This window comes from Melanotaenia boesemani, chromosome 16 (genome assembly GCF_017639745.1).
Source record: "Melanotaenia boesemani isolate fMelBoe1 chromosome 16, fMelBoe1.pri, whole genome shotgun sequence".
Classification (NCBI taxonomy): Eukaryota; Metazoa; Chordata; class Actinopteri; order Atheriniformes; family Melanotaeniidae; genus Melanotaenia; species Melanotaenia boesemani.
In genome coordinates this window covers 20,637,704-20,661,586 of record NC_055697.1, presented here as the reverse complement: position 1 = coordinate 20,661,586, position 23,883 = coordinate 20,637,704, and the positions used below count along the sequence as shown (strand labels likewise).

Genomic DNA, 23,883 nt, shown 5'->3' with positions numbered 1-23,883 from the left:
TAATTGGACCTACAGTGACAACCAATAATACCTGGGTTGATGCTAACAAAAAGCTAAATTTAACAGAGTTTTATGCAGAATTTATGTGATCATTTTTTTTCCAATGACAAGTTATGGCAATTTTTTTAAGTGATTATTGTTTAGTAATGTGAAAATTAAATAAAAGCGACATCTTCAAACAATCATAAAATAACTTTTATTCGGCTGTGACTTCATCTCGATCATCCTGTTTTTCTGCAACCTTAAAGGCAGGTTGGTCATGCTGGAAATGTAAAAAACTTTCTTTTGTTTTGTAACCGAGCAGTTTAAATGGGGTACAGCTTGAAAGCAGTTCTTAAGTTCCTGTGCTTTTTAGAGAAAACAAACAAACAAAAAAAAAAACTTTACACTTCACAATGACTTTGAACATGTTACACAAAAAGTAATACATGAACATGGTACAGCACTTACAAATGGCATAAACATTTAACAGATAATCCACACAGACTGAACAATTTTCCAGCAGAGAGCCATTAATATGACTGTTAAATACATCTGAACACTTTCTAATTAGAAAAAAATAAAAGCATTACTGGCACATTTTTGCACATAAACACAGCGCAGGGTGTTACAAACTTTCATCATTTTGCAGAGCACTTTTGGATACAGTGTAACATCAAAAAAAAGTGCCACAAAGTGCAACGCTGAGCTCCGAATCTAATCAACAATGCAGTGAATGCATGGATAAACAGCAAAAGCCAGACAAAATGTTGTGGAAGAAAATAAAAACACTACAGTCAAAAACAATAAAACATTTTGTTAGACATGGTCGAGGAGAAGCTTGGAGAGCTTACAGAGTTGAAGTCATCCAGCTTGGCTCACACACTCATGGACAAAGTGAGCGTGGATGTTAAACATACAAACACCAGCAGTAATACTGAATGGTTTGGTGTTGGTGTAATTCTCTGGAACACAATCAGTCTGGCAGATCTGTTGACACTCGACTCTTTAGCATCACCAGAACATGTCACACACGCAACACATGCCCAGAACAGTGCATCAGAGCCAGTCTGACAAGTTAAAAAATGAACTTATATGGGCTCAAAGAGCCTCGCTGTGTGACTGTAAAATGAGGCAATCTGATTGATCTGGCTCAGTATAGAGAAATAAAAGGTGGTATTTCATGTATTTCCATCTACCTTTATATGAATCATATAAACTGTTGCATTTTCTAAAAAAAAAAAAAGAAAAGAAAGTGAACTTATATATGTATGTTTATATACTTTGTTTGGCACCATGGTAGCAAGGATAAAGACAATGTATTTGGTACTAAAGACATAATAAAATATGACAAACTAAATAAATAACACTGCTCAAAGAGCCACAAGTTACGTGCTGACTTGTGCTCCATTTCCCTTTCTATTCATCCAAGCCCAGTTTTTTTTCTCTTTCGCTTAAGCAACCTCTCCAGTTATAAAAAAGATCATATATTTCAGCACTTCATTTAAGAAAAGAGTATAAAAAAATCCCTAAAGAATGTAAAAGAAATATCCAAAATGACACTTAGTTTCCTTTTCTGAAATTTTCCATGCAGAAAATCAGTTTTCATCAGAGTGCTCTGAGCACAAACAGGTAACATCGAAGTTAAATAGTTAAATAGATAAATAGTTCATTGGTACCTGAGCGAGGACAACAAAGCACCATTTAGGCCTAACACCGAGCTGTGATGTTAGCCCTCTTTTCCACCAGGGACTCTGTGACACTTCCGGCTGTTTGAAAAGTTCAGCAGAGTCTCAGTAATTAGTGCAAAACAAGAAAGTTTTTTTTTCTTTTAAATATGTTCTATATGACCATGAAGTCAAGAGCTCAGCAGTCCTTAGGAGTCTTTGGTGGTCTGTAGGGCAGCGCAGGCACAGGCCTAAAAAAAAAACCACAAATATATGATCAAGTATGCAAGTAGTGATACTATGTAGACATGAATGCATCTTTGTTTGATAAACTAATTCATCGTATGCTACAACCTTATTTCCCCCCAAAATGGGAAGCTGAAATCAAAGGCAATTTTACATTTACTAAAATGGTTGAATATTTGCTCAGGTGGTGTATCAGCGAGTGAACTCTTCACCATCTTACATCTAAAAGACACACACCAGTCACACCACAACACTGTTTCCAACAGCAGTTATAATCTGTATCCGGTTAGTAACCTTCTTTGATTACTTCTGAGACATTTCACCAGTTGTTGCATTACGTCATTTTTCCAGTCTTGTTCTAGTGTTCCTGAAAGATGTTGCTGGTATAAGAGTCAAAACGTGGCACAGAAAGGCAACATCTGTCATGCAGTCTACATATTCTTTTCACTTAAACATTAGGTTTAAAAGATCTGCAGTATTTGCTTGAGCTTGATTTACATTTCACATGGTCTCCTGACATTACTGTCAATCAAAATCTTCTTTCAGACATGCAGCTCATTACTTTAATCTGATAGCAGTTTAATGTTTATCATGTGTCAGACTAAAGCACAAGTCACGTTTATTTTAAATCATGGTGGTAATCTTTCTAGGTCAGACGTATCGTAGTGGCAACGCAAATTTAAATACTGAGAGATAGTGAATGCGTGCCATGTGGCTTTATGAACAGGAATGTGATTTAACCATTACGCCACATCTTGTGCTTTAATTAAAGCCAATAAACTGATTTTTGCAGAAACTGATCCTTATCTTCTGCTGAAATGTAAAAGGTGAAAAAACAAGGTAAAAAAAAACAAAAAACAAAAACACCAATGGAATCAAACTGTTTATCAGACCAGCGATTACTAATTGCAGCTGCCCTGCTGTACAGACCTGTTGGGTAAAGGGATGCTGGGTGGAGGTCTGGGCACAGTGGGGATAGGTACTGGGAGGGCTCCAGTCCTGGGGATGTAGACCCCTGCTGCTGTGGGACTGTGACCTAGCCGAGAGCTTCTCCCCACTGGATCTGCAGGTAGTGGTTTCTGTGGTGGACTGGGCTTCTCAAAGTCCTGAGGAAGAAAATAAAATTCAAGCCATGTACTTAAAACTAACTTTTTTATTGCACTAATCTTAAAAACAGCACATTAATCTTATCTTGGGAAACAGATTATGGAAACCTGAATAATACAGCCCGTCTCTTTTAAGTATGGATTAGTTGTGTAGCAGCTATCTATTAACAAAAGCTGACACGTTTCACTAGAGGGCACTGTGTTATCAGCATCTCTGAATACCAACAGCAAACACGAGATGAATCCCAAACCTCCTCCTCCGCCTTTCCTCCACCACCTCCCTGGCAGTGCTGTGTGAGTGTAGAAGGTTATCTTGATGAGGTGCCATCGTGTGTTACTAATCTACACAAGGAGGCGAGACGGTGATAAACATCTGCTACCAGCGGCCCTGCTACCGTCACACACATGCACAAAATCTCCCAACACCCACACAACAACACAACCAGCACAACAAGGAATACATAGAAGCGATCTGCACACAGGGGGCAAAAAATAATCCACATCATGCATGGATAAGGATTACGAAAGGTTTAGTAAAACACTCCTGAACACAGCAAAGATGTGATTGTGTTGATCGTCATATAGTCAGAAACCTACGAGTGACTGACAAGACTCCAGCTTGGCCACTGTTTCATGTCAGCAGAACTTTGCAATAAGTAGTTTCAGACATCCCAACATGACCCTGTAGTGATTCCTTTTATATTTGCATGTGTGGGCTTAACTATATAAATCTGTCCACATATTTTTGCAGCCTGGGGATGAAGACGAATCTTAAAGCTGCAGTACACACTGATATTCTACATGTGTTATAACTTTAACCATGTGGCTGAAGCAAAGAGATGATTTTTTTTTGCTGTTTCAGCTTGAAAATGTCTGCAATGACACCTGATGAGCCTGCACAGGCTCTAATCTGCACTCCACCCAACACCCCTGTGATGTCATGGAAACACTGTGAGTATGACTAAAAACACAAAGCTGTAAATGCACAGATGTATCTGCTTGTATGGGAGAATAATCCTGGACAGGAAACCTGCGACTTGGGTCTTGGTAGTGTTCACATGTCTTAATTAAAAATAAAATATTGCATCATTTTTTAGATGTCTGCGCCTTGGGCTTACAAGCACCTTTTAAAAACCCACTGCAGGAGCACAAAATGTGCGGCCATACAGCCAAAAATAAAACAATTTTTTTTAAGTTCTTGAAAAGGTGACATTTTCCAAGGCCATGTTTTTCACTCCTTGTGTTGACATCTGTTTCTAAAGTGCAGCTGAACATGGTTCAGCTTTATTTGTTTCCTATTTACTCAACACTACAGGTTTCTGATATTTCTAGACTTTAAGAAAAAAAACATGAGGTCTGCTTTTGAAAATCCTCTGCTAGCTCACTGTTTTCTTTTTGCTGTGAGACAGACTTTATTCTCCTGGGAAAGGCCTTGATATTAATGGGGTGCACCCTGTGGGAAAACATTTAAAATAAGACATTTTGGCACTGACAGCAGGGGAGCTTGTGTCAAGTATTACAGTCAGCTTGTAATACACTTTTTCTTTAAGGATTGATGTCCTGTATGTCCTTGCTGGCCTTCTGTTAAATACCAGCAGAATCCCCTCTGGTGTTTCTGACCTACATGTACCATCTCCTCTGGCTCAGTGTGTTTTATTGCAGTGAAAAGGGCTGGTTGATATTAGCAGGTAGCAGGGTTTCATTGTTTTGGCAGGCAGTGAGCAGTCAATTTATAGAGCAAACAGTGGCCTTTCGGCTGAAAAACATCTTCAGCTGGCAAGCATTCATTGTAGTCAGGGGAGATATGCTGCAATGCACGATATGGACGCCACAAAAACATCCAGAATTGGATGTGATTCCAGCTGTGTCTGCCGCTCAGTGGTGAACGACATATTCAGGTCTTTTACTTAAATACTGATGCAATGATGTGAAAAAAGAAAGATGAGCATTTAAAAACAACCAACAAATGAGAAATTTGACAGTTTTTTTTTATATTTACAAAAACAAAAGTTGAGAGAAGTAAAACAAGACTGAACATTATAAAAAAATTATAATAATAATAATAATAATAAAATATTTAAAAAATCAACCAAAACAAATAAATCTAAATAATTTAAGAATATCACTTTGATCACTTTGCAAAAGAAAACTGTAAAGAATTTTAGGAAAATTTACCATCTACAGCACATAATATAATTATAAAATGCTAATAATCTGGATAAATCTCAAGGCTCAAGGTTGACAATCAGCAATGAAGAGTTGTGTTTTTTAGGTCCTCCGATGTCACTGATCAATATCTGATACAATATAAGAGCACAGACCAGAGCACAGGCTTTGAAAGACTTGAAAACCAGCCATCAGGTTGCCATGTATTTTTTTTCGGATGTGCATTGTGAAATTATGAATTAGAAAATGTTGATTGAATTGAAAAACATTTAAGATCACTTCTTGAATAAAAAAAAAAAACAAAAACCCCCCCCAAAACATATATGCTTTTTCAAGGGTGTTTTTTTGTATTAATAAATAAAGTGTAAGCACCTCATAGACTGTATGGTCACTTCTGATGAAGCCAACATTCTATTCACAACACTGGTCACAGCAACGATGTACTGTGTCTGCTTCTAGACAACAAACATAATCAGTCCTCACTGACAGGAAAGAATAGAAACAACACACCCAGTTCACAAGAATTTCTTGAGACCAGAACTAATTCAAGTTGAGCTTTGTTTGATAAAGAAATGTGACGGCTGACAGCTCTTCAGTCCAAGAGACTGATGAAGAACAGATTAACCAAAGAGCTACAGCCGGTCAGATTAAGACTGACAGACGGAGCTCGACTCCTCTATGCCGGATTGGCCCACAGACGTATTGGTTCCGGGAAGGCCGACCAATTCCTGAGGACATCCTCATTTAAACCTGCACCTGCGACAGCAATCGGGGCGACTGTGGCCAGTGGGACGCAGTTTGCCAGCAGCTGGACAGTAGGACAGTTTGCTTTCTGGGAATGGTTTCGTTTCGTGTCTTGTGTTGTGATAAGGAATTTCGTAGTGAGTGTTAAATTCGTACTAAAGTCTATTTACGTTCTGAGTTTGAATTGGCGTCCCTGTTTGAGGTGAGGTGACATTTTGGTTAATAACAGCATTTTGGTTTGGTTTTGTTTCATATACCGCCTGTGTCCATGTACCCTGTTATTTGGGACATTTTCAGTTTTGTTTTGTTTGTAGCAGATAAATCCTAATTGTTAACCCTCTAAGGGACACTTTCAGTTTTCTTTCATTTTTGTAAGTATTAAAAGTAATTGTTAACCCATTAAGGGACACTTTTAATTGGTTTGGTTTGTATTATATTTTGTTTGTTTTGGATAGTCAGCATTTGGATTATATTTATTTGTTCTGTGAACCTGTTTAAGTTATACTGTAACAAATAAATTGTGGACTTTTTATTTTATCCGGTGTCCAACTCACTTTATGTCCTCACACCCCTGGACAAACGAGGACGTAACAGACAACTAAAAAATGTCTTTTTGGATATCATCACTGCCACGTCCTCTGGGTAAAAGAAAAGATGCACACATCACACACAGCTCCAGAACCACCACCCTGATGGTATTGGGGTGATTCTGTTGGTGATTCTGATTAGTTTACATGACATGGCTAACCTGCACACCTAAGAAAAAACCATTAACACTGGATGATATAGATGTCAAAGCTGTCTGTCAGCTGCTGGGCACCACACATCCCACATCATACCAGAAAGAAATAACATGTCACTTTGAGAACTTGAAGTGATGTGATGCAATACTGTGGAAAACATGTCAAAATGGTTTTAAAGTGCTTTGATTTTCTACAATACAATAAAAAAAAAAGAATTCAAATTTAACTGTGTGCTATTTTAAATGAAGTATAGAGATTAAAATATTAGCAAATCATTACTTTCTGTTTTTATTTCCATTCTACTCAATGTTCAAACATTTTTAGAAACTAGAAAATATTGTACAGTATCAATCTGTGAAGCAGAGTAAATGTACTTAGCTGCTTGCCATTACTGCTGCTTCTCATCTCAATGCTGATCTCAGAAGTACAATATAGAAACTGGATCACCTTAAACTGGCCTTAAAGTAGCTCATGTTCTAGCTTCACATCTGCAATCATTTTTCCCCTCCTTGAACAGAAGAAAGTGTTTAAATCCTCTTCTTTTCGTTTTAGGGCTGAACAAATCTGCCAGAGCTGTGTACTCTGCTGGAGCTCACAAATCGCAAACATCCAGTACAACTCTCTTTGCTGTGCAGGTACAGGAACGGGTCAGGATTTGGATCCACCATCGGAGAAGACAGATGGATTTATTATCTCCACTGCCTCTGATATTGCTGGCTCAGCTGAAAGCACAGCCTCACTCAGGCGTTGGGGCACAGGACGAGAGACAGATTGAATTTTGCTGTCGATATGTGGGAAAGCAAACCGACTGCAGTTTAGAAAAGCAACGAGCCCCAGGATTCATTACTTTGCTTTAAAAATGACCACACAGGTAGCAAGTTTTAGGCCATTAACTGCAATATGCATGTATTTCACATTACTGCCAACCACTTTAAAAGAGCACCCAGATTCTCAGATTAATTTCTACCTTCCGATCCAATGATTTTGGCTTATTTCAATGTATGAAAGTCATGAGAATTGGACTTAATATGGATCATCCATTATAATGAAAACTTTTCTGTCCTGCAGTGGTGCAGTAAAATGTTAAACTCTTAACTCCTGATGTGTGCATTTAGGAAAACTGTAAACATTCATCCTGTTCAATGTAAGACATCTGATTTAATCAGTCATTGTTGCAATGGTCAAGAATGACCTTTCAGTTTTCATTTTTACATCAACATGGATCAAGTTGTTTTTTTTTAAAAAAAGCTGGTTCTATAAAGACTAAGCAAACTTCATCTGCTGAAGGTAATTTATCATTAAGCAGCTGAGATGTCAGAGTGTCCTTAAACACCGAAGATCCACTGAGAATGTGACTGTAATGGAAAAAAGAAACACCTGAATGTTCAGTGTGACCCGTTTTAAGCCTCAAATCTTGGCATGTGATGTTCACACTTCATAATCACATAGAATTAATTGCTGTCAAAGTGCTGGAAGTCAAGGGTAATGAGCACAAAAAAACACACAACCTGAATTTAAGAGGCTATGTCATATATATGATCTATTAAGAATGCGGTGAATTTGAACTAATTATCATTTCAATCTATTAAAAGACACTTTATGGCAAAGTGAAAGCTAAAAACTCATCCCTGCATTTTGTGCCAAGAAAGAAGGTGCGATAGAAAAGTCATATTGTTCTATGATTTGTAGCATTATTTAAAATCTTTCTCTAACAAACCTGGTCCACTCTGCATGATGACTGCTGGCGCGGCAGACTGAGAAAAGGTGGCACTGGAGGTGGCGAGAGGGATGCGTGGGGGGGCAGGACCTGGTGGCGGTGAGCTGGCAGAGGAAGCAGGGTAGGCTGACCCACGCTCAGGGACACAGGCATAGGCTGGCTGATATGCAGGGGCTGGTAGAGGGGCAGTCGGCGCAGGCTGTGGGAGTGGAAGTTGTGCGGGGGGAGCAAAGGCTCTGCACTCAGAAGAGATGTCTGAAAAGAAGATTATCAGAAGTTAATTTCAGTAACTGCAGAAGTTATGTTGAACCGTAATGGTGGGGGACAAAGAAATGCAGCAGCAAGACCCTGAATCTGCAAACTAGACATGAAATGGATTTCAAATCTGTGATGTCTTTAAAAAGAGCTAAATTAGAAATCCCAAACCTCTTTTCTGTTTTATATAATAAATACTGCGCTATTAGAACAATTTTTAATATTTCAGTGCAGCTGTTATCGGTGGGTCATTTATCGGACTCACTGTCTGCAGAAGCCTCGTCAAAAACCCCCAGAAACTTCACAAATACTATATTTTCCTTACTCTGTTCCTTAGACAGATCTAGCACAGCAACGTTCAACATGATGTCCACCTCCAACATCTTGGTGATACAAGTGAGGACAAGGGTAGCAGGCAGAAGGTGATAATCTTTGTGGATTCATGAGATAGATTGCTTATTTGACTTATCCTACAAAATGTTCTCTACAGTCCTTGCACTTTTTTTTTTTTTTTTCACTTCTGGACCATTCATAAATCACAATTTTTATACTGTGTTCATGCCTTCAAATGGTTAGAATAAGTCTGCATGACTAGGTTTTCATATTTTGGAATAAACTCATTATCCACAACATAAAAACCACAGACATGCAAAGTGAGTAACACAACTCATTTTAATACAGTATTCTGCTGTTTAAACATGTGTTCTAGTATTCACATGGATGCTAACTAATATTTGCCTTCTATTTCAACATTTTTGTCGACCAGTCACACCTCCCACTTGCTTCATTCAGGGAGTGTGGTGAGTGTGGAACAATATGGTTTTCATCCCAGTCCCATGTGAACAAATGATTATACCATCTACAATGGTGTTATAATAATTAATGATGGTAATGAAAGATTTTTAGGTCATTTTGGCAACTGACGATGACTGTTCTAAAGTTACAGCTGGACAACTTCTGTGTTTTCACTTTTCAAGTCATATCAACAATGGATTACATCAAACTCTGTGTATTTGCAGCCATTATCAAAGGGATGCTTTGCTATTTGTTTTCAAGTCTGCAGTGTCTACACTGCATCAGAAAGACTGTTGCTGTGAATACAAACGTGCATCTATACTACTCACAAAATGTTAGGGATATTTTTTGTATTTTAGAATGTACCTAAAATGCACTATAACCTCTTTCTTTTCAGGTGAAATTCCCTCTCTTTCTTTTTTTTTTAACATATCCTGTCCAGCATGGTAGCAGCAGTATAATGGTGTGGCTGCTGTGTTGTGCCAAACAAATTTGCTTTGTCAAGGGAAGCTTTATGGGTACAAGGCTCCTCTTGATAATCTGATTTATTAATTTATTATTATATCTTATTTATTTATTTTGAAGTATGGAATTTATGTAATCTTGCTGGACCTGACTGGAGGGGACAGCAACAAAAAAGGAGAATAGTGAACTGAAGTAAAAAGGAAAGTAGAAAGAAGAAAGAGGAGACAAAGATACAACAAATAGAAGGCAACGACCCTTCAATCCAAACTAACACCAGACAACCAACTGAGAATTTCCTAAGACTTTTACAGAAAAAAATAAGATAAAATAAAACTTGTATCATAACAACAACAAAAGTACCAGAAGCATACACACAAAAAAAAACTAAGAATAGTGTATAAACTCCCTGTACTCAGTGTAAGTCTGTGACTGCATGCAGAGTATGAGGAATGAGGAGTGAGCAAAGATAAATGTGATCATGAAAAAATGAGACCACGCCTCTATGGAGGCTAGAGGCAGACTAGGCCGGGCCAGAGACCCGGGAGATCAGCAGCAATCCTGGAGCATGAACCCCAGCCACCCCAACATGAAGACGACCCCGGACCCACCCAGAGGGTGGCAGAGGAAGGGCCCAGCCAGGGCCCCCTGCGGTCACTGGGCATAGGTCCCGGCGGGCCAAGATTGGCAGCCACCAACCCCACCAGATTTGTCTATAGTGTGGTAGAATTAATCAATAGTAATTATTAACTTAAGTAGAGTTGAGTGATAATAATTATGCTTTTATATCAATAAATGTGTTATATTTTTAAAGGAGAAATTATGTGATCAATGTGTATGTGTATTGGGAAAACTGCTGGTTGCAAAGGTCAGTGCTCAGATTCATAGCCTTTATTATCTGCTCTGTGCGTGTATTATCTATCCAAGACTGTCATGTACAGAGACAGACCCTCAAGGCTGATTTTAAGGTATAGTTATTAGATCTGAAACTTCTCCAGTGGTTCCCTGTATGTAATGTTTTGCATTAATAATTTTATTGGATATTAACAATTGTCCATGGATGCTCATTAATAATGGCCAATAACCAGACTTGCTCCTACAAAACCCAACTTGGTATACCCACCACAATAAGTTGGTGGATATTAAGGAATAACCATTACACGATTATATATAAAGGCCCCTAAATGGTAAATGGTCCATTTTTATATAGCGCTTCACTGTACCTGGGATGAGCGCTTTTCGTATACGTCACATTCACCCATTCACACAACATTCACTGCTGCCATGCAAGGCGCTCAACTACAACCCATCAGGAGCAATTAGGAGTTCGGTGTCTTGCTCAGGGACACCTTGACAGCTGAGCTGACAGGCTGACAGACGAACCGGCAACCCTCGGGTTACAAGACGACCACTCTACCTTGCTGAGCCATGCCCCCCCATGATCAGATAGTATCAATGTAGCATCAGCTTTTGATATTTTCTGTACATTTCACTCAGAAGTTGAATATTACTTTTTACGTTTTGGTAAAACAGACATAACTTAAACGCCTTTCTATTAGTACAGCAGGTCAGGCTTCAAATAACATGTCAAAGTCTGAGTTGTTCACCTGACCTCCCCAGATACTAATCCGATGGGCTCTGATGGCAGCTACGGATGCAACCCTTGTCCACAAAAACTCCACCCCACAACCCAAAGAGCTCAAAGGATCTGTTGCTTATGTCCTGGCATTCAACACTGCAGGTTCCCCTTAAGAGGTTTTTTCTTTCTTTTATGTTCGGGTTGTTTAGTGTGCACATTTCAATATTTATGGGTCAAGATTGCTATCATGATGTGAACACTGCCCTGTATAAAATGGCCTTTAGCTAGACTGCCATCTGTCAATTTGCATGTGTGGAAAAACACTTTACTTATCATTACCAGATTTACAACAAACAGTCCATGAAATGATCGATAAAAGTCACTAATTTCAGCTCCACGGAAAAGCTTTAAGCTAAGCTATAAGATGTATCAGAAATGCTAAAACAATAAAAATAAATTCCAGTTGTAAAAGTCTTAATAGTGTAAAAATATAGATACAGATGTTTTTAAATATGATGTTCTTAAACCGTAAAAGTCTAAGTCAGATCACATGTCCTGACCATCTGTTACTCTTCCACTGCAGAACCAAAACACCTAAAAAAACCTGCATCCCCCCAAAAATAAAAAGGATTTGGCTGCTGGACAACACCCACACACACCTACACACACACAATGCAGCAAAGCAGATGTATTGTAAGAGTTCTGCTGTGATGCTGCCTGACATCTGCGACTGACTGAAATGGTCACAATAATAAGAACGGACAAGTTGTTTTAGAGAGTCTCTGGTGAACAGTATGCTAGAAAGATAAAATGGATGAACTTCTACACTCAATTATGGCATTTGATAGAACTTATATACACTAGTTGCTACAGAAAGAGGCAAACACTAACACAAATCAGATCCACACGCACTCATGCATATAAATCTCCACTCCTGTATTTGGCCCCACAAAAACTAATCAAAACCTATTTTCATCCTCAGCCTGAATCAATCAATTTCACTCCTATTTTAAAAAAGAAAAAAAATCACAAACATTTAAGAGGCTGAAATAACAACATCCTGAACATCCTGAATCTCATTTAAACCTCTCAATTACACTCCTGCTGCATTCTGTCAACATCAGTGCTGTAACAAATATTTCCTTCTTAGTGAGATATACTCATGTTGAGTCAATTATCTGACTTGTCATCTTGTTTGGTCAACAAGCCTGCAAACATGAAGACTTGAAGATGAGGTTTGGCTTAATGGATAGATATATGTAAACATGTGGAGGTGAGTGACTCACCTTATAGATGTGGGCTGTGGAGGGTTTGGGTGGGGGTTTTCGGCATGGCGTGGGTCTAAACCTGGGTTCACTTCTGAAGGGGCTGGTGGGCCTGTTTGCCTCAACAGCTCTATAAGCACAAGAAAAATAGTTATATTTCTTTTTTAATAAAACAAGTGACATTTCATGTATATTTGAATTTTTTTTTTTATTCATGATCTTCTGGAACAGGGGTTTTAGTAGATAATATATCTAAAATATATATATAAAAGTAATATTATGGTGTTTCTTGGATCACCATAACTAAAAATTATGTGTGATTAGGTTTGTGTAGTTTAGTTCAATTGTAAACGCAATTTTTTTTTGTTTTTTTGATCGGACAGAGATTTTATTATCTTCTTTTTAAGGAGCTGTAATTTGAGGTTTTCTGAAGAAGGCAGAAGTTTCAGTCAAAACATGAATGTGTGAGACTGTAAAAACACAACATTTTATTTTCAAACTTTAATAATAAAACTTTTTCTCTATGTATATCTGGAGAATAATATATGTTTGTATTTTTTGTGCCACACATTTTGTTTTTGCAATAACATGAATATATATAAGTTATAAAATCCAGAATGGATTTTTTTTATCTAATTCTAAAAGCTTTCTACCAACTTCAAACAATGTCTCAATTTCCAGAGACATAATCATTGACTATTTTAATTTAGAAAATGTACAGATCTTTGACAGGAACTCAGTGGAAAATAGAAATAAACATCTCTCCTATGGCCACAAAAAGTGGCTTTTGCTTGACAATTCAATACTTATATTTATCTTTATCACAAATGAAATGGAAAGAAGAAAATTATCCATTGTCTAACTTAAACTTCATATTTGGCAGATAAAAGATAAAAACTCTCTTATGTACAGTTTTGTTGATGTGAAAGAGAAAATTGATTTTCTAACAAAAATCCATTTTAGGTCCCTCTTGATGGGGTATGATACAAAAGTTACGCTTTCTTGCTGCTTTGTTTGCAGCACATTAAAAAATGGTGGACAGGGCTCCTTAACCACTAACATTGCGCTGAAATCAATAGCACACATTAGACTAGAAAAAAATCCACAAACAGGTCGTCAGATGAGTGTAAGAAGCAGAAACCAACATGCACTGCACTGCATTAAATGCCATGGAATATTAACTTCTACATTCACATATTGTTTTAATTGGGGATCATCTGGACATATTTTATGTGATAAAACAGCTAATAAGAGCTGTGAGAGTGAACTGAAATGTTGAAGCTGTAGGTTGGATGACAAAGAAGCCTACACAAACTCACTGTACAGCTCTAAACACTGATTTTAGTCATAATTCTTAAAGTTCTTTAATATTAAATTTTTTTACAGCATTGTAAAATGCGTAGGCCTGACTTACCAATCCTAAAACATTCATTTCGAGATCAAAGGGTCCATTTATCCAGTTAGCTTCAGAAATCTGCTTTATTAGATGGGATCAATAAAGCTTGTTTGGTGCAAAGACAGCTCTTTTCTTCATCAATAAATAATTAGAGAGTACTCTGAAATGTGTGCCTGATTCATTTGGATCACATCTGATTTTAATTTCTATGACTGCTGTCCTAACTGTTAGGGGGGATTCCCATCTGAACACTAACCAATGAGATGTCTTGTTTGCTGCTGTTGTGTTATTTCATATAATCATTCTGATGAGTGGCTGACTGATGACTTCTTCTCTAATTCAGCCAGCCGCTGCTCCAATATCAAAAATTCACTGTTTTATCTTGAGTTTGAATAAAATAATAATTGTATAGTAATAATTTCCTGGAAAGAACTATGTTATTCGGTATTAATTACGACAATCATATACCAGTTATATATCAGTTTATTATAACATGCAGGGCAAGAGAAAGCTTGAGTAGAAAAGAGAAGATTTATATAACAAAACTTCAACTTATTTTAAATTATGAGAGCTGAAATATTAATTAAATTACTTTTTCATTTTAGGTTTGCTGGAGTTTGAGCTGATTGTGTTGTTTTCTAAAGGCACATATTACCTGAGTTTCTCCAGAGTGCTCTTCTTGTTGCTGAAGAGGAGGCGCAGCAGAGTCTTCCTCTTCAGAAAGACGAGAGCAATGGCCACCAAGAGGCTGATCAGGGTGACCAGGATTGCGACAGCAATAAGCACACTGTCGGCTGATGCCATATACGACAACACGCACATTAATACACACACACGCACATCTACAGCACAAAACAATGACAGAACATAAGACTGTTACAGCTAGGCCTTGGGAAGCATAATATTTTAGATTTTCTTCCTTTAAAAAAGAAAAATAGAAAAAAAGGTTTTATGCAATGTACCTCTTTATTTTTTGGTGTGTGTGTGGGGAGGGGGGGGGGGGGGGGGGGGTCCTAATTGTGGTGCAGCAGGTGGAGCTTTGTGTTACTGTGTCTGTCTAGATGAGCGAAGATAGAAATTGTTCACACTACCTGCCAATCTCATTGGCCCGCTGTCAATGCTCCCACCAAAGCCTGCTTTCTCACAGAACGGAGGGGCCCAGTGTGCTTCACAGTGGCAGTTCTTCTTGTTGTTGCACACCTGAAAAGTGCAGAGAAAGTTACACAGTGTACTCATCTTTTAAATAGGGCAGTTGCTTTACACAAACTGCTCTCAGTTGGTTTGCATTTCTGTATAGAGGAACATTCGTGCACATGTGTGTATAATAAAGGACTCTAATAGATCAAACATGTGCTTGGAAGCATCCATTCAGCAAAGCCTCAGGTTTCTAGAACTACAGTTTGATCAAGGAGGATTTCCCCAGTGAAGTAACAAAATCCAGCTGTTTGGAGGATGGGGCCGAGCAGCTGTGGGGGATTTACATGTAACACATACACACAGTCTGAGTGTCTGTCTTCTTTGCCTTTAGGCCATTAACACTGTTTGTACCAAGTAATGCAATTAAGAGGTGCTGGGGGGGGGGGGCGGGGGGGGACTCAGAGGGAGATAATGATTTGATAGTCTTTCTGTATGTTTGCTTGAAGGGAAATGTACCTAAAATATAATGTGAACATTTGGAAGCACTTTTAGCAGCAACAGTTTGAAGTAATTTTACTTTTATTTTTCCTTTATTTGTACAGGTTTGACTCAATGAGGCATGAGGTCTCATTTCCAAGACTGACCTGTCGTTTTCTGTGTGAAGTGGGATCAGTCATTGACATTATTGTGCAGGAATTCTGCCCCACTCTTTACAATTTATTTAAGTTTGTGGGCATTTGTTAATGCACAACTCTCTAAGCTTCAGATTGATGCATTAACTTCGTGAGACTGCAACACCTTGATTCTGTACATGTTTTTCTTTTTTCTTAAGACACTTCTGCAACAGATTTGTTGGTGTGCTTAAGATCATTGACTTCATGGCTGAGCCTAAACTGTTGGACAGATGGCCACATATCTGACTGGATGATACTTTGGTATACAGAGGAGTTCATGGTTGACTTAATGACTGCAAGGTGTCTAGATCCTTTGGATGTAAAACAAGCCCAAATCATCAACCCTTTGCCAGCATGCTTGATAACTGGTGTCTGTGTTGATGTGCCCTGTGTGCATTATGACCAAACATCACCACTTTGGTTTCAAAGTGGAGATGTTCAATGAACATTGTTGCAGATGTTGTTCAGTTTGTTCAGAAATGGCTTTCTCTTGCAACCCTTCCAAAGAAGCAATGTTTCTTCAGTTTATTTTTCTTTACATTTAACATGCTAACTGAGGCCTGTGAAGTCTGGGATGTAGCTATCGGGTTTTTTGCTATTCTGTTTGAGCATTGAAGGATCTGAGCTTTTGAGACACCCATTCTTAGGAATATATATATATATATATATTTTTATTTACTTATTTGAAAGGAACATGTTGCATATTAATGAACATAAGTAAAAACTAAAAAATGTAAATCTGCACATAGTTAGCATAGCAGCTAATTAGCCTCTACTGTGCCTCAGACAGCTACAACAGCAACAAAGTGCAGACAAAAAGTAAAGCACAAACTGGTGCATAATTTAAAGTGCATATTTCAAGAGCACGAGGTAAGAGCATACTTTTATATATGAGAAGTGCTTGAGTGTTTTGGGTAGGTAGAACAGGTTTGGTTGGTAATAAGCCAGTGGGTGACGCATGATTTAAAAGTGGTTCATGTAGTGCATTATTTTATTATAGGTTGAGTGTTCCAGATGTTACCACCCCTCACTGACAGCACAGAATGTTCAAAAGAGGTGGAGGACATCACAGTGTCCTCTCCTATGGTGGCTCTAATGCTCCCTCCAGTAAGCGATTTTAGTTTGACATATTCCTTCAATAGTGGTGGTGCAAGTCCATTTAATATTTTGTATATCGAAGGGCATAAAAAAAAAAAAATTATTAAAAATTATAAAATTGTATTTACTGAGGATATGACAGCAGTGATAAAAATAATCTCGTCTGATGAAGAGCCTTTTGGTACAGAGATTCTAGCCGTTTGTGTGAAGTTGTGCCTGAGTGACCATTTTGTGACACAATAGAAGAGAAAATCATAGCATGAAGGAACATTCTGGTCGCACCATCAGTCTGCAATGGTCTGATATGTTTAGTGCAATTCTTTAAAACTGTGTTGAATGTTTTCCATTTGTGAATAATCTTTCTCACAGGAGAATTATAGAATCCAGTTGTTCTGAAGAATTTATAACCTATCCACACTGCTGATGTCTTTTCACACCTGAATGCACCAGACCAGCAAACTGCCAAAACCTCTGCTTAAACAGTTAATCAGGTGCATTTAATTACCAGAATCTGGCTGCTTTGTTAACTCTTTATGACAATGGAAGCATTACGGCTGAACTTAGCTTTTATACGCTGCTTCTCCATTTTGATTCATTTAATTAAATAAAGGCAACGTACCTTGTCATTTTTTTTCTAAACATGTCCTGAAATATAAAGCCTCCTAACGACAGACATTCAAAGATGAAATCTCCCAGAAACGTGTGCAAAAGCAAGACCTTATCTGCACTGACTACAGACATCTCATGTATTTGCAGTGTTAATAAGATGGAGCTACTAATCAATCATTGAATGTCATAGTCGTTGCACAGATAATGATCTCTGCATGTATCTAATGTATCAGAAAATATCACACTTCAAATGCAGATTTAATTACTTATTAAAGATGTGGAGGTGATCTGCAGCAGATCTACAAAACAGTAAAAATCAAAAGCTCTTTTCACCTGCTGAAATGAAAAGCTAAAGTCATTAAATGGCTTTAAAGATAGAGCTGTAATGCAGGCAAGCAGAACTCTTTAAACTCTTACAATGAATTCAGAGTCTCACTACTTTCTCAGTCAGGTCTCATACACTTCAGGGTGTTTGACAAAATGGAAGTCAATTTGTTGAGGCAGATATTTCTGCAGAGGGAGGATACAAAATCTAATCAAATCAAACTTTATTTATAAAGCACTTCTCATACAAAAGCAGCACAATTTCACATAATAAAATTAAATTTGAATCTACTAAAAAAGAAAGAAAAAACACAAGTAAGTATAAACATATAAGTTCAGGAGCCCATACCTGATCATGCTCTCTTTTTCACACACATCATCACAGCCACACAGAGCACATATACAACCCCCACCCCTCCCCCATCCCTCTCTGCACAAACATAAATTCTGACATTTACATTTCTTCATCTAATTCTTCTTAAATTCTTCTTGCTTTTTTTTGGTTTCTCGCTAAACATTTGACAACTATTAACAATGAATGGGGCAAATTTATAGGGAAATCAAACAAATAGCAAAATGTTTCAGAGATCATAGCTTTGATTTCCTATCACACATTCACACACATACAGACTTAATTGACAGTGAAGATCATTATTTACTGTGGGTCAATCTGGCCTGTGTTAAATGCTTGATTCACAGACCTAAACAACAAAAGTAAATAAAACATAAAAGCACCCTTTCCTGAATTATTGATAAGAGATACTTCGAGAGAAAGGTGATCATTTTAGAGCAGAAAAAAAAAATACTGCCACAGCATTACCATTGCATTTTCCCCATCCTCACTCTATGCTGTTAAAAGATGATGGACAACATTTTAAGCAGACCCTAAATAATGCTATTAAATATGATTGATTTAACCTCAGTTGAACAATGAAGACTGATTGTACAGAATAGGAGTGGCTGCCATTACTCACGGGCTGTACTGTAAATACAGTGTTGCTCTGTTGTTGTTTGCAATTACAGGGTAGAGAGGCAGCTACCTGAGTGTTTAGCTGGTCAAAATGTGAATGAATAGATAACCACAAAGCCATCACTGGCTTGGAACAGTTTTTATAAGCTGCAGTGCATAATTTAACACTAAATACTGAGTTAAAAGGTACTTTGCACTCACCCCACGTTCATTGCATTTCCCGGAGCACTCATGCACGCCAAAGACACTGACATTCTGGCACTGCCTGTTCAGGCACACCTATAAAGAGAAAAGCATCATTAAATATTTTTGGAAGCATTGAACTGGAACTTCCAGTGAAGATAAACACAAAAAGTGGGACTAGAGATGTAGAAATGTTTTCACTTTGCAGAGACAAGACTGTCAAGACTGGCAGATGATCTTTTACACAAGTAACAGAGACATTTATCTACATTTATGGTTTTATTTAGCAATGAACAAATGTACTAAAAAAAACAAGAGTGTGTAAATAAAATGGATACTGATATGTTTGGCGTTTACCAAACTGTGTGTGCCACAAATTCTACATTACATACAACTCTTTTTAAAAATTCTGGAACAAACGCTCTTGAAGAAAGTTTGTTCAGCTGTTTCCTTTTTAACATTCTGTCTTTTTTCCTTCAGTGTAGTTTAATACAAGTGCTGTAAGTTTAGGCAATGTTTTGTTTTAAAAAAAATAGATTAAAAAAGTTGCAGAACCACCTTATAATTTGCATTTTAAAAATAAATATCTGGCAAAGTTTTAATATGCAAATTAATCTGCAGTTATTAGAGAGTGTTTGCAGACCTCGATGCACCTGGCTGACTGACAGAAAGCATGGCCTCTGCAGGAGAATAGTCAGTAAATACAATAGAATGAATTATAAAACCTTTTTCAGAGTGTAATTCAAGTCAGTGTGGCAAAATATGTTAGCTGTTTCCAGGCAGCAGTACAACAAAATGGGAAAGTTGTAAAAGAGAAATCAACTGAAAAAGATAAGAAAGCCTTGAACTAGATAAATGTATAGGAAAGGAAAGAAAAAACAAACAGGTAGCGACAGGAGACATTATTTGTGACCAAGCTGCAAGCAATTAGAGGAAGGAAATGTGATTTATATCTAGAGAAACCTAATGTAAACCATCACTAACGTTTAAATAGAAGAAAAAAGGTTACAGTGGGTGGAAGGGAAGCAACTGTGGATGATGAAAGTGATGTTTAGTGATGAATCATGATTCTGCGTTGGTTATACAGTTTTTTTTTTTGGGTGCAGACCAATATAACCACAACTGTCTGATGAAAACAATTATATTTCCAGAATTACTGATGAAAGAGGTATTATTTCAGATAGAGGACCAGGCCAGATGGGAGTAATTTTTTTCAGTAGAAGCACAGATAAACACTGAAACATCATGGACATTTCCTCATTCCCTCAGTTAAATGGAGGTTCGGTGATGCTCTGGACATTTTTCATAATGATTATACTTAATAATTACATCAGCAAGAAAAGAGTGCTGAAAATCTCAGCAACATGATGACGTGGCCAGCAAAAAGTCCACGTCTCAATCTGAGTTCAATGCTATGGTGGAAACTGAAGATGGAACCCACCTGGTCAAAAATATTGTTTTTATTAGCAAAGCCTTCAAAAAATTCAAACTGTCATAAAAGCCAGAAAGCTGGAATAAATATATAATTATATTTTTAAATTGTTTTCCTTTCCTTGGCATTGAAAAAAAATTGCAAATTTTTACATGAATTTGACCAGTTTCTTTAGGTATATTTTAAAAAGACAGCCTATTCAGCTGTTGAATACAACAGTTTTGTTTCACATCTGTGATTTGGTTAACTTATTTCTGAAAAAACAAACAAACAAACAAAAAAAAACCTTAATGAACATCCTTTAAAAGTTGGAATTTAATCCTTTTTGCCAGGGGTTGTATGGACCTTAAGCTACTGTAGCTGAAGGTACGGAAGGAGCAATATATTTCACATAAGAAGAAACAAAATCATCAGACTGGGGAAATGAAGCTGCCAGCTGCTTTTATGTCACTAATAAGGCCTGTGTGGTGTGAAGTTTTATCTTTCTCAAATTGCCACTGCATTGAAGGCCATGTGCTGCAAACTCAATGTCCTGATTGGAATGGAAAATACAAAACCTTTTGGAGGAGAACAAAGGCCCATGACAAACATCCTCCTTCAGGAACATTTCCAGATAATGACTGGAGCAAACTTGTGACCTAGGAGACTGTAGCCAGGAGACGAGAAGATTTGGCCTATGGCCATTTTGTAGCAAGGCTCATAGATGAAGAAAAGCTATTTAGCACCAAGTGTAAGTCCCTTGAGGTTAATGAAAAAAGGTCATAATGACTGTGTAACTTTGTTACTTGGGTTCCATAATAACAAGGTAATGTATTCAGTTGGAAGAAAGTTGAACATTTGTTTATTACTCTGATTACTGACACCTTAAATGCAACTAAATGTAACACAATATGTTTTAGTTTCTGTCTGGCAGTGTGCTTTTTTATGTGCCATCTTAGTATTACAAATGAACTACTGGATTTGTTTAATTGAGTATGTAGTTGTCAGCTAATATAATTTTGATGCATCATTACAAATACTCCACAGTGCATAAATTAGGCCCAATGTTGAAATATACTGTAACACTGAGCCTTAACTGATCCCTCACCATGCTGTCACCACACTTCGTCCCAGCCAGAACGAGTCCAGGGTCCGGCATGTCATCGCCCAGGTAAACGTGTGTACCTCGACACAAGATGCGCCCCCCTTCTTGTAGTGGGATATTTGTTTCAATGGACACAGCGTTTGTTCCAATTACCGGTCTGTTGGCACCACCCTGGCACTGGATTTTACCACACTTTGCATCCCTGCATACAACACACACACACGAGCATGCTCACAAGCATTAACAAAACACACAATTCTGGCCTGTCATTCAAAGATGAAGTTAATAACCCTAGAGACAGATGAAAGAGTGCTGAGAGCTGCAGAGCCTGCCATCATTAAAGCAATTACATCAGTTAACAAAGAGATTGATTACAGAATTCACCCAAAAGGAAAAGTTCTTTTGAACAATTAGACGACAAGACAAGCTATCTGTCTTAGATTATGTTTTTCAACCATGTAAACTTTTGTTTGAAGACCACACATAAGCTTCCACAAGATGATAATGATGGCAAAAGATGTGACTGCGTTATGCACAGTAATTTCTGTGTGCCTCGGGTATATCTGTGCAGCAGCAAACTTACCTTGCTTCACATTTGGCAAAGGAGCCTTTAGAGTCTTTCCCACAGTTCCCATAAGGATCACCTGCAGAGTTGACTCTCTCGAAGCAGATCTCCGGAGCAGGCTTGGCTCCTGCACACAAAGACAAACAAGGAAAATTTAGCAAAGACTTTTTTTTATTATTATGATAAAAAACATTAACACAGTATTTGTGCTTTTATATTTGTGATTTACCTGGTCCCCACAAGGTGATGCACTGTTGCTCATGAGTCTGGCAGATGCCGTTGTAGCAGTAGCCCTCAACATTGTGGCAGGCGTGTCCATCATGGAGATAAACGTTGGCTGGGCAGTGAGGGCTGGCCCCAGTACAGAACTCAGGCAGGTCACACGAGTTACCGGACTCTCGGCACAGGGTGCCAGCTGGTTTGAGCTGTAAACACGCACAGTTCAGTAACACAATTTGCAGACTGAAAACCTCCTAAAATGCTGACTTCATCTATCTTGTCGATGCTTCCATCATGTCTCTATTCAAACACAACTGGCCTGATATATACAGAGCAGCACATCTTAGGTGATGTTTGGCATCTGAAGTGCGTATGAGAATATGTCAGAGCAGAGAGTCAGATTATTTAATTACTAAGAGTAAATGTATTTCAGGTTAAAACCAAAGTAGTGTAAAGGAGGGCACTCCTAGTTAAGGAAGATGGAAGTATTCGCATTGTAAGGATAAAAGTGATAAAAAGGACTTATAGTATTTCCAGTCATAAGCCACACCTTTGATAGCTGACTGAGCAGAATATCTGTTTACTTCTAGAACTACAGGATACAGAGTAAATTAATCTCTCATGTCTTATTACCCACTAAAGGTGTGTGGTCGTGTTATTTCTGTAGATCTAGTTTCTTTCCCAGTTTCTTCTTAAGTTGGTGTGTATGGAATAGATTTTAGGCTGTCAACTTTTCCGTTTACTGAGTGTGAGGATTATAAAAATGTTGCAGTCTGCTGAAAAACATAGCAGCTGCAGCAGCAGCCTCCTCTGAGGCGGTGTGTGTATGAAAGTAAAGATGTGTTGATTTGGCCGTCACAGTGTAACTGATGAAAAACAGTCTGTAATAAAGTTTTATTTCTCTTATTTACTACTTTAATTTGCTACTAACTGCAATCTTTTGCATGCACTTCTGTTCAAACAAGCAGGGACTCAGCAGTTTGAGCATGAGGGGTCTTCTGAAAGCTGCCTGTAAAAAGTAACTAAAAATATTTACAAAAAATTAAAGTTTTTTAAATGTGATGACACTAATGCACTCCAATAAATTGGGGGAGAGGTAAAGAAAGTCAGAAAAGTTCATAGAATACAAATAACACTGTTCTGTAGGGTTCTACATGCAGCTGTCAGGTGAGGGTGTCAGGATTGGGTATAAAAGGTAAGTTCACCAAAGGCTCCTTCTTTCTAAGTAAAGATGGGCTGTGGTTCAGCACTTTGAGATAAATTCAGTCAGAGAGTCATCAATAAGTTTTAAAAAATATCGGTGAATGGTTGATTGTGAGGAACTTTGTTCTGTTTTTTATAACTACACTGAATATTATGATATCGATTCAGGAAGAAATTGTCACTGCTTAAAGGTTGAGTACAGAAACCATTGTTGAATGGACCTTTGTGTTAACAGGTGACAATACATAAGAAACAGCAATCCAAC

At 37.8% G+C, this 23,883-nt stretch overlaps 1 protein-coding gene across 2 annotated transcripts in view; it reads right to left on the bottom strand.

Moving 5' to 3' along the window:
* Window positions 1-177: 177 nt before the first annotated feature.
* adam12b (ADAM metallopeptidase domain 12b) overlaps window positions 178-23,883 on the bottom strand; it is a 92,855-nt gene continuing 69,149 nt past the window's right edge. The window contains exons 14-23 of one of the 2 annotated variants that reach the window (XM_042010832.1): window positions 22,426-22,621; window positions 22,215-22,323; window positions 21,635-21,833; window positions 19,134-19,211; window positions 15,212-15,320; window positions 14,776-14,962; window positions 12,746-12,854; window positions 8,369-8,623; window positions 2,823-2,998; window positions 178-1,897 (exon numbers count right to left, since the gene is read on the bottom strand). In XM_042010832.1, coding sequence (XP_041866766.1) covers window positions 1,846-1,897; window positions 2,823-2,998; window positions 8,369-8,623; window positions 12,746-12,854; window positions 14,776-14,962; window positions 15,212-15,320; window positions 19,134-19,211; window positions 21,635-21,833; window positions 22,215-22,323; window positions 22,426-22,621 — 1,470 coding nt within the window. In that variant the 3' untranslated portion in view covers window positions 178-1,845. The remainder of the gene's footprint in view (window positions 1,898-2,822; window positions 2,999-8,368; window positions 8,624-12,745; window positions 12,855-14,775; window positions 14,963-15,211; window positions 15,321-19,133; window positions 19,212-21,634; window positions 21,834-22,214; window positions 22,324-22,425; window positions 22,622-23,883) is intronic. The other variant, XM_042010833.1, reaches the window with a different exon arrangement.